Raw genomic sequence first — 10,591 nt, 5'->3', positions numbered from 1 at the left:
GTGGGAAGAAGAGAAGAGAAAATCAGATAAGCGATGGGAGGAAGAGAGGAGAATAGTGGAGGAAGAGAGTAGAAGAGGAGACGAAGAGAGGAGAAGAGCAGACGAAGAGAGGAAAAGAACTAATGAAAGAATTGCAAAACATGATCAAATGATGGAGAAGATGCAGAAGATGATCGATGATCTTGCTAGGGCCAATGCATCACTTGTAGCCAACGCTTCGTCTATGCTCGACACTACGTCACCTAACTTCGTGAAGGTGAGATCCACAATAGCCAATCCACCAGGTTAGTTCCAAACATGATTAGTTATAATTTTTTTGATTATATAAAGTTGAAAATGTTACGTGTATCGTTATTATATATATTGCGTAACACATTTCATTTGAATCACTAATGTAGGTGGCGTGCTCTTAACATCTGATAATGATGATACGTTTAAGGAACTATCGTGAAAAAGACATATCTTAAGTTGTTGTAAATGTAGGTGGAGTATTGAATTTTGTAAATGATGTATATAACTTGTGTGTTATCGGTTGGACTTGATCGGTTTATGATCGTAGGTAACTTATGTATTATGTTTTGAAATTACTTTGAACGTTTTAGAGTTTGTATTATATATGTTTGGAGTTGAGTGACATTATTTATGATAATATGTCGTTATATTTGTTATTGTTTTTGTTTTAATGTCTTGGTAATGTCTTGGTGTGTACATTAAGCATAGTGATGGTTTGTGTATGCAGTTTGGGTTATATATGAGTGTATGTGAATGTTTATGAGTTCATATATGTGAACAATATTCTTGCTATCAGGTATTAAAAAAAATTAATAATATTTTATTTATTTATTTTTATAATTTAGAGTCATTTTAAAATTTAAAACGACTCCAAAATTATATTTTACTGATTTTATATTTTAGAGCCGTTTTAAAAGTTAACACGACTCCAAAATTATATTTTATTTATTTTTATAATTTTAGAGTCGTTTTAACACTTAAAACAACTCTAAATTTTTTTGAGCCATTTCTATAAAGCGGCTCAAACCGGTTGGAGAAGCTTTAATAAAATCGGCTCTAACGCTTTTGTAAAAGGGCTCAAACCGATTTTAGCCGCTTTAATAAAAGCGGCTCAAGTTAGAACCGTTTTATTGAAACACGGATCAACCCGTTGTCAAAATGGTTCAAAAAAATCGCTCAAATTGTTTAGAGCTGTTTTTAGGGCTTAAAACGACTCTAAAAAAACCGACTCAAAACACCTGTTTTTTTGTAGTGCACGATCGATCAGAGTAATACACTGGGATCGATCAAACGTTAGACCGATGAATTAATGTGTCAAGTGTGATTGATCGAACTCTATCACGATCGATCGGACTAATATACTATGGTTGATTGGATCTTCTATCAATCGTATTATCATATCATGATCTATCGGATCTTCTATCAATCTTATTATCCTATCATGATCGATTGGACTAAGACATTAGGATCGATCGGATGTTAGATCGAACATTCAATGTGTCAAGTTTGATTGATCGAACTCTATCAGGATCGATTAGAGCAATGCACTAGGATCGATTGGATCTTCTATCAATTCTATTATCCTATCAGGATCGATCGGATCTTCTATCGATCCTATTATCCAATCATGATCGATGAGATTAGTACACTAGGATCAATCGGACATTAGATTGAATTTTCACCGTGTCAAGTTTGATTGATCAAACTCTATCATGATCGATCGGACTAATGTACTACGATTAATCAAATGTTCAATCAACCGAAGTATTACACAAGAATCGTTCGAATCTTCTATCGATCTTATGATCGATCGGACTAGTACATTAGGATCAATCGGACATTAGATCAATTAGTCAAGTTGAATCGATCATTGGATTGTCTCACGATCAATCAAACTAATGCTCTTGGATCATTCGATTGATCTTATCATGATCAATAAGAATAAGAATCCGTCATAGAAAGGAGAGAACATAATGAAACCCCTTAAAAAATGTCTGCATCCATATCACTTATTTTAATCTATGGACAATGTGAATATATATATATATATATATATATATATATATGAAAAAAATATATATATAAAAAAGACCCCTCAACTAACAACCCATTTTAAAATAGCCCAATAAATTTTCAAATGTGCTAAAGTGACTAATTAAACTATCAAGGTGTGCCAAAAAGGCAACTTTTTTCGATAATACCCTTATTCACTTAAAAACTAAACAAATAAAAAAATAAAAAAAAATTAAGTAATTAAATAAATATTTTCTTTAAAAAAAACAATATATATATATATATAATAGAAAATAGTAAATTTCTCTACTAATATAAAACAAATTAATTTATTTCTATAGGTTTTCGTAACTTTTCTTTAAAAAATTAGTCGGTAAGTATATACGTATTTAATAGGCTAATTTTTTTTATGAATGGTCAATAGGGGCGACATTTGGATGTCGCCTCTATTTAACAATTGTTAGGGGCAACATATGTATGTCATTGCTAAATATCTCATTATCGGCGACTAAAGTTGCAGCTAATAAGAGACTTTTAGTGTCGACTATTTGTAGCGACCGGAATGTCGCCCTTAATTAAACTCTCGAAGTAGCTGCGACTAATAAAAGTCCACCCTAAAAGTGACTATTAGAGATTGCTGCTAATAATGTCCACGCTAATGAGACAATTTCTTGTAGTATAAAATGAGTCTACGGTTGTGTGAAAATAACTGATCGAACATCTCTGTGGTCATTGGAAATTGGTTTGGTTTTGCAACAAAAAGGGAAGAAGACATTGGACCGATCCGACAGTTCTCTCTTGGGAAACTAAATAGTGGTCGTTCATATTTCATCCGGTATTAAAAACATGTACATCACATGATTGTACCAAAACTTTTGAGCAGGATCGAATATTAGTAAAACAAAAGTGGAGTTTTTAATTATTATCTTACTATATTATTTTGGCCGTTAAATAAATTTTGAATTTTGTTCTTTTTAATAATGACTAATTCAAATATTGATGAGTAATATATGCTATATATTATAATTTTATCCGATTAATTTGATGTAACAATGCTTATTAACTCCTCCTTTTTTTTTTAACAAGAATTTATTTAAAAATTTATGGATACTATCAAATCAATTCAGTTATATAAAAATATAGAATGTAGCATTATTCATAATTGATTGGCAGTACAACCACCTAAAAAACATCGTAAAATAGTGATAAAATAAAAGGTTAATTCTCAAATTTACTCGTTATGAATAATCAAAATAAGAACAACTACCAAGACCTAACCCACCAATTAAAAAATAATAATAATATTACTCTCACACTTATTTACATAGGCCGTTAGATTAGTACGTCCCTTTTGCGTAATTTCCCGGCCGTGGGTTTTATTGCTCAGACTACACAAGTACTGTTCATGCTTCATGAAGGGAAAATAAAAAATAAAAAAGTCTCTCCTTGTCATATTAGTACGGCAGCTTCATGCTAATGGATTAATAAATGTGAAGTCAACATCATATCATACGGCATAAAGCATCGATAACCACTAACTTTGTCATAACAAGCTCTTGAATTTAGACCGTTGATGAAACAAAATGTTCGTTCCAGTTGGCCGGGAACTGCAACTTTCCAAGTCCATCCATCAGTACCTAACAAGTTGTAGTGCTAATCAAGTTTGTTTACGTACGTTTGTGTCGATCTCTTCCAACTTGGTGCATGCATAGGGTTTTCCAGAAATAAGAGGCTTTAAATTATTATGTTTGGATTCTTGCTTCATCTTTCTTCTTTGTTGATGATATTTTTCTTGAGCGTGTGGTGTGAATTCTAACAGTGGTATCAAAGTTTAAGGTTGCATTAATGTTGCTTTTTTCGCACAAGAAAAATATCTTAATCTTCAGTACGTACTTATTTTCGACGTGGCTGACGAAACGACTGCTAAAAGAATCTGGGATAAGTTGGGTGATATTTATGTAATAAAATCAAATTAATATCCAGCCGAATCTATTTGTGGAGAAATCTGTCCAATCTAATTAGAATGAAAGAGAATTATTCCTCGTTTCAAGAGCTAGCAATTGAATGGGTTAAATACCTTTGTGAGTACGTAAATTAATTGCTATCTCGGAGTCAATATTGATGAAGAAGATCGAGCAAATTTCCATTGTGCTTTGTTTTATGCCAGACTCGTGCTTGTGATGGCCGGTGTAATTATGTCCCTAAGTAACACTACTGATCTCAATTTTGACTTTGCAATTAACTGATTAGTTGTTGTTGAAGAATCAGGCATAAAAAAAATACAGGAAATTATTTTCGCAATTAGAGGAATATTTGCTAAAAGAGACTCTAGCTAGTGACGTACAGTGGAAGAAATCATTAATCCAATGCAAAGTCAAGGGGGAAGAAAAAGGGAAGGTGCTAAAATTATGGTAATAATGGACTCTCACATAAAGATTGTATAAGTAAAGACTAATGTATAGATACATTATGAATATAGAGATAGCTAGTACTGATGAATCAAGGGATTCAATTCAGGAGATTAACCCCAAGCTACAAGTACTATAGTACTTACTGATCACCATATACTACACTATTTTACAAAATCATGAGATATATGTTTCTATTAAGCCCTATTATTTTGCATATGAATATGACTATACTTTTGATATTTTCATGTGTTAAGAGAAATGATATTTGTAAGAGGTTGAGTTTTGGAATGAAAAACCAGATTTGCGAAATGTCATATTATTGCATGAGAAAGAAAAGATAATGCTATGTGAAAAGAAAATGGGTGCCTGTCGGCTAAATGTGGTTATAAATTTAGCACCTCTGGTGCTATAGGAGGGAGAATTTGTCGCAACCCATTGGTTATAAGGGGGTATAGTTATAACACCTCCAAGCTATAGGAAGGGAAAACTTGTAGCAACCCATCGATTAAATGAGATTATACATTTAACAAATTCCATCTGACAAATGGGAGAAGCGATACTTGTCAACCAAAAAAGATAATATATTGTTGCATCTGTATATTTATTTATAGCATTAGATTTATTATGTTTTATATGCTTTAAGAATTGTTTTATCACTCCATATTATGGGACATTGAATTATATATTATAAAGAAAATGTAAGAAAAATAAGAAGATTTTGTATATATGTATATAAACTTCTTTATTAGTGTGGTTATCTTATCAGCTCTAACTTTTTAGTGGTAAAACTCTATTTTTTGGGATAACTCTAAAAAAACTACTATTATAAACACAAATTAGAGATATTTTCTAATTAAAAATGAGGCTCTTATTACAAAAGGTTGGTTTGGCTTAAACTTACTATGTTGTGCATCACACATTCACTTGTAAAATTGTGGTAGTTTACAAATACTGCAGGTGAGGAGGAGGATGAAGACTCTTACGCATGTTTGAACTTTTGTGTTTGAGACTTAATAAAAGTCTTTTGAGTTAGGTTGTCTTTTATTAGTAAGTTGTTCGTATATTTGACGTGTCGCTTGTGACACATTTTGATAAACACTATTTAGAGTATTGTATTTAAGTATGTAATAACAATGTTAATATTTAGGGGAAAATACACTTTAGCCCCTGAACTAATAGCCATTTTTTATTTAGTCCAATGAACTGATAAGTGTGACACTTAGATCCATCAAACTGTCATTTTGTTGCAACTTAGCCTCATCCTCAGTAGAAAAAGACTTTTTTTTAATAAAAAAATAATAATAAAACATAAAAAAATAAAGAAGAAAAATTTGTAATTTTTTTTATTTTTTTATTTTTAAAAAAGCAAGGGATAAATGAAAAATCAATCTCTTGGCCTAAATCACAAATCGCTTGTTGCGGTATAAAAAATAATCCAGAGGTCCTCGGGATAGGCCAAAATTGAATTTACTCCCTTCCGTCAACACTTGACAGATTCCATTAATGTGTCACGTTATCACCAATATAATAATGACAAGTGTCACTCTTTGTTAAAAAATATAAATATATAAAATTAAAACTAAACAAATAATTTTTATTTTTTTTAAAAAAAAAAAAGGTGGCTACGAGCTACGCCCCACACATGAGGGTGGCCGCGCGCCTTTCCCTCCCCCTTTCTTTTTTTCTTTTAAAAAAAATATAATAATTTTTAGGTTTTATATATTTATATTTTTAATATATTAATATATTTTTTTATTAAAAATTACACTTGTTATCATTCTATTGGTGTTGACATAACATACTAACAAAATTCGTGAAGTGTTTAAAGGAATTTAATTGCAGAGACTAAATTATTAAATTGTTCTAGCTGTCCTTGGAATTTTGCCACATCATTTGTAAGGAATGAGTAGGTACTATCATATGATAGTTTCATTAATTGTACAAAAGTTTGGTAAGTTAAATAGTGAATATCCAATCATGCAATCACAACCATTGATCAGCTTACTTTGCACTTAAATTCATATATTATTTCCATCCTCGAATAAAGGGATAATTAAGAAGGGTTAAAACTGCTCCCAATCACAATGAGCTTGTTTGACAAACAACTCTCACTCTCTTTCTATTTTTTTTCACTTCTCTCAAATAAGTCAAAAATAATAATAAAAAAATTCTCTTTTTTTTTTTTTTTTTTCACTTTTTATACCACATCAATAATTTTTTATTATTATCCAAATAAAAAAAATCTACTACAAAACAAAATTTTTTCATTTTTCTATAAAACAATTCTAAATATTTTATATTTTATATCACATCAATTATTTTTTACTATTATTCAAACAGATATTCTACAATTACAACCATTAATTGCCAAAATAAGTTCAATGCATCCAAAAATTCATCATTGCCATCCTCAAAAAATCTAGCCAAGGTGAAGTTGACACTTCATCCAAAAAAAGTTTGCTTGATCAATAATCCCATAAATATCCAATTTGGGACCAGTCCGCACGTACACATGGACCCACCCGTACCTCCCTACATGCGTGATAAACTTACCGGCCACCCATCTCAGAGAATAAGATCCCATAATGAGCCATGCAGCTCTCGCTGCAAGGAAGATGCTGAAACTTTTAGCCCTTAGCCATAAACCCTAACAAGGCCACAAAAGTAAAGGCTTATATATTATCCATCTCTCTGTTGTCTTCTCTTCACAGTTTTCAAATTCTCTAATTACTCCAGGGCTAAAACTAGAGCCATCCTTCCTTTTATTCTCCGATCCCTTTCTATCTCTTTTTCGTTTTTGTAGATAATACCCAAAATTTAACTTGTTCCGCCGCTGGCTAGCTGCCCTAATAGTTTTGGAGAAATTAAGAGAAGATGGGACATCACTCATGCTGCAACAAGCAAAAGGTGAAGAGGGGCCTGTGGTCACCAGAGGAGGATGAGAAACTCATCAACTACATTACAACCAACGGCCATGGTAGTTGGAGCTCAGTTCCTAGACTTGCCGGTACGTAACAAGCTAGCTTGCTGATCACTTTATTTTATGATCATCTAAAAAAAAAAAAAAAAATTCCCTGGTAATTAAGTAACAAAATAAGATTTTAAAATATTTGTATTTTTAATTTAACCCCTTAATTTGCAGGCAACCCTAGCTATATATGATACTTTTTTTCTCCTAAAATCTGAACTTTTTTTTTTTTTTCTCTCCTTTTTTTCTTTTACTTTTGGTTTGGATTGAGGCAGGCCTACAAAGATGTGGGAAGAGCTGCAGACTAAGATGGGTAAATTATCTCAGGCCAGACTTGAAACGTGGGAGCTTCTCCCCCCAAGAAGAAGCACTCGTCATTGAGCTCCATAGCATTCTTGGTAACAGGTAAAAAAATTTATTCTTTATTGTTTTAGCCACCTTTATCATCTTTCATCCAAAATGAACATTTTTTGGACAGATGGTCTCGGATAGCCAAGCACCTACCTGGAAGAACAGATAATGAGGTGAAGAACTTTTGGAACACAAGCATAAAGAAGAAGCTGATCATGTCGTCCCACGATGCTGTTCCTGTTTTATCAACCTTTCCTAGTGGTTTAGAGGAAGGAAATGCAAACCCTAGTTTGATCCAAAACTCTCAAGAAGACCAACAACACCTTCCCCCTCCAATCACAATGCTGCAAGGTTTCTATCAGACCAATTGTATTCCCACTTTGGTTCATCATCCGCTGTTAATCCCACCACCACCATCAGATTCATCTTCTTATGATCAAACTTGGTCACTGGGCTATGATCAACCCCATCAACTTGAATATCCCAGTCAACAAGTTCAGATTTTCAGCCAGGGAGCAACTCCACATGATATTAATCCACTAATGGTGCCAAAAATGGCGGAACTCTATGAGATCATGATCACTGGAAATGCTAGCAGTCCTTCGCCAGAATTTTTTGGGTCTTTTCCTCATCATTCACAAATTTCAGGCATTCAAACGGATCACAGTGGCAACATCATATCATCATCATTGACAGTATCATCACTGCCACCGCTGTGAAGCTCTCAATTTGTCTCCAAAGTCTAATCTTTCGTCAATCTGGGAACCCTAGACACGGTACCTTATATATATATTTGGTATTATATATACATGAAATCTTTCTTCAAATATGACTAAGAACCAAGTGGAATGTGTATAGGAAAATTAATTACTAAAGTGTACGTTTTAATTAGTTCGAGCCATTTAACGAGTACTACTGTCTACTGGTGCTCCAGTTCTATAATTATTGTGTCGTCTAGGTTTTCTGACGTATGCTTTTTACCGACCTGATCCCCAATTAATATTAGTTTCCATTAAGAGGGCCAAAACCTTAATTATAATAAAGTGTTACAGTCTCTTCTGCCCCATAAACATGGGATAAAAAAAATTCATCCTTTTTTTTTTTTTTTAATATTATATATACTTTTACTTGAATATTTAAGGGAATTAAACCCCTAGCTAGCTAGTCTCAGCCATCACCACATGCATATTGCAGAAACTGGAGATGTCATTTCGCGGAAAGGCCATTGGAAAATATAGATAGAAGTAATTTAGGAGTTAGGATGTTGAGAGATCGATGTTAGAGGAAAATTGTTGTTTAATAGCACTTCTATCTTCCAGACTGTACTTGTTGCAGGAATAATTGTGTTTAAGTACTATCGCTTTCTCGTTCAAAAAAAAAACAAAAAGTAATATCGTTTTCTTATTAACACGGTGCAAAGTGGTAGTGGTACCGGTGCTTCTTATGAACTTTTGATTAGAGGGATCAACGTGTACATACGCTTTAATTTGCATGTAATAGAATTAGTATTATGAAGTTTAAAACATAGACAAAGTCCTATGCATGGCTGAGGTTTGACCGGGTGTGAGACCCATATATACATATGAGACCTATATTCATAAATCTCACACTTTATATGTCGTAGTATAGAGTTGATGTACACAAATATTGTGATGTAGAAAAATTATTACCCATATATATATATTTGTGTGTGGGTGTGTCATAGCTTAGAAGTTCGCTTCTTTGTCTTTTTTCTATTTTTCGTCTTTTTGAAAAATGTATGTTCTTTTTTATTTTTCTTTTTTCTTTTTTGCAGTATAGTACTTATGGAAGTGCTCAAAGAATGAAAAAGAGGAGAGAGAGAGAGAGAGAGAGAGAGAGAGAGAGAAAAAAAAAAAAAAAAAAAAAAAAAATGTAAAAAAGGCCTAGCCTTCTATCTCTCTATTAAAAAAACTCAAGAGCTTTGAGTTGCTATGTAAATTATTACTAAAAAATGGTCTTTAGTGACGACTGATGGGTCGTCATATTTGCGCCGTCAATAAAAACAATATCATCGCTAATAGTCTTATATGTCGTCACTAAAATTCCTCACATGAAATAACTTCTTGTTGCTAATATCAAGTTATCAGCAACGACTGCTGATATTAATCTTTTAAGCAACAACATAACATTGTCGTTGATATTAATACTTTCAACGATGACATGTTGCATTGCTGATTATGTACATACGCACGATGATGATGATGATGATGATATGCACATCCTCAACAACGACTTTGTATTGTCATCAATTATCTAAATCGTACTTATTAATTAATCAACCTACAAGAAGAAACAAAACAAAAAGGGGAAAATATTAAAAAAAAGTCTCCTGAACTAATTCCCGATTTTAGAACAAACTCCTGAATTGTTAAATGCACTAATGTGACCCATCAAACTATCAAAGTGTGCCAAAAAGTCCCTTTTTTTTTTTTTGAAATATTCCTATAATACTCTTATTCTCTTAAAAAACTATTTTTTGTAAAAAAAAAAAAAGAAAAAAAAAAGAAATTTTAAAAACGATCAATATAAAACTAAAAAGTTCAAAAAAAAATTAAAAAATTAAATTTTTTTATTAAAAAAAAAAGAAAAACAAGAAGAAAAGATGTGGCTGCCTAGCAACCCATTTTTTTCTTAGTTTTTTCCTTTTTTTTAATTAAAAATTAAAAATTTCTTTAATTTCTTTCAATTTTTAATTTTATATATTTTATTGACAGTGGTACGTATCGTCATTTTATTGATGCTAACGTGGCATATTAACGGAATCTGTCAAGTATTTTGACAGAATTTGACTACAGTGAGTAATTTAGTTTTATAA

General features: G+C 32.0%; 1 protein-coding gene across 1 annotated transcript; it reads left to right on the top strand.

The window, feature by feature from the left end:
- Positions 1-7,310: 7,310 nt before the first annotated feature.
- LOC133863279 (transcription factor MYB61-like) lies at positions 7,311-8,474 on the top strand. The gene is made up of 3 exons (XM_062299230.1): positions 7,311-7,443; positions 7,680-7,809; positions 7,883-8,474. Exons 1-3 carry the CDS (start codon positions 7,311-7,313, stop codon positions 8,472-8,474), a joined length of 855 nt encoding a protein of 284 aa, XP_062155214.1.
- Positions 8,475-10,591: the final 2,117 nt, after the last annotated feature.

Source organism: Alnus glutinosa, chromosome 3 (genome assembly GCF_958979055.1).
Source record: "Alnus glutinosa chromosome 3, dhAlnGlut1.1, whole genome shotgun sequence".
Taxonomy (NCBI): Eukaryota; Viridiplantae; Streptophyta; class Magnoliopsida; order Fagales; family Betulaceae; genus Alnus; species Alnus glutinosa.
This window is presented reverse-complemented; position numbering and strand designations above follow the sequence as displayed.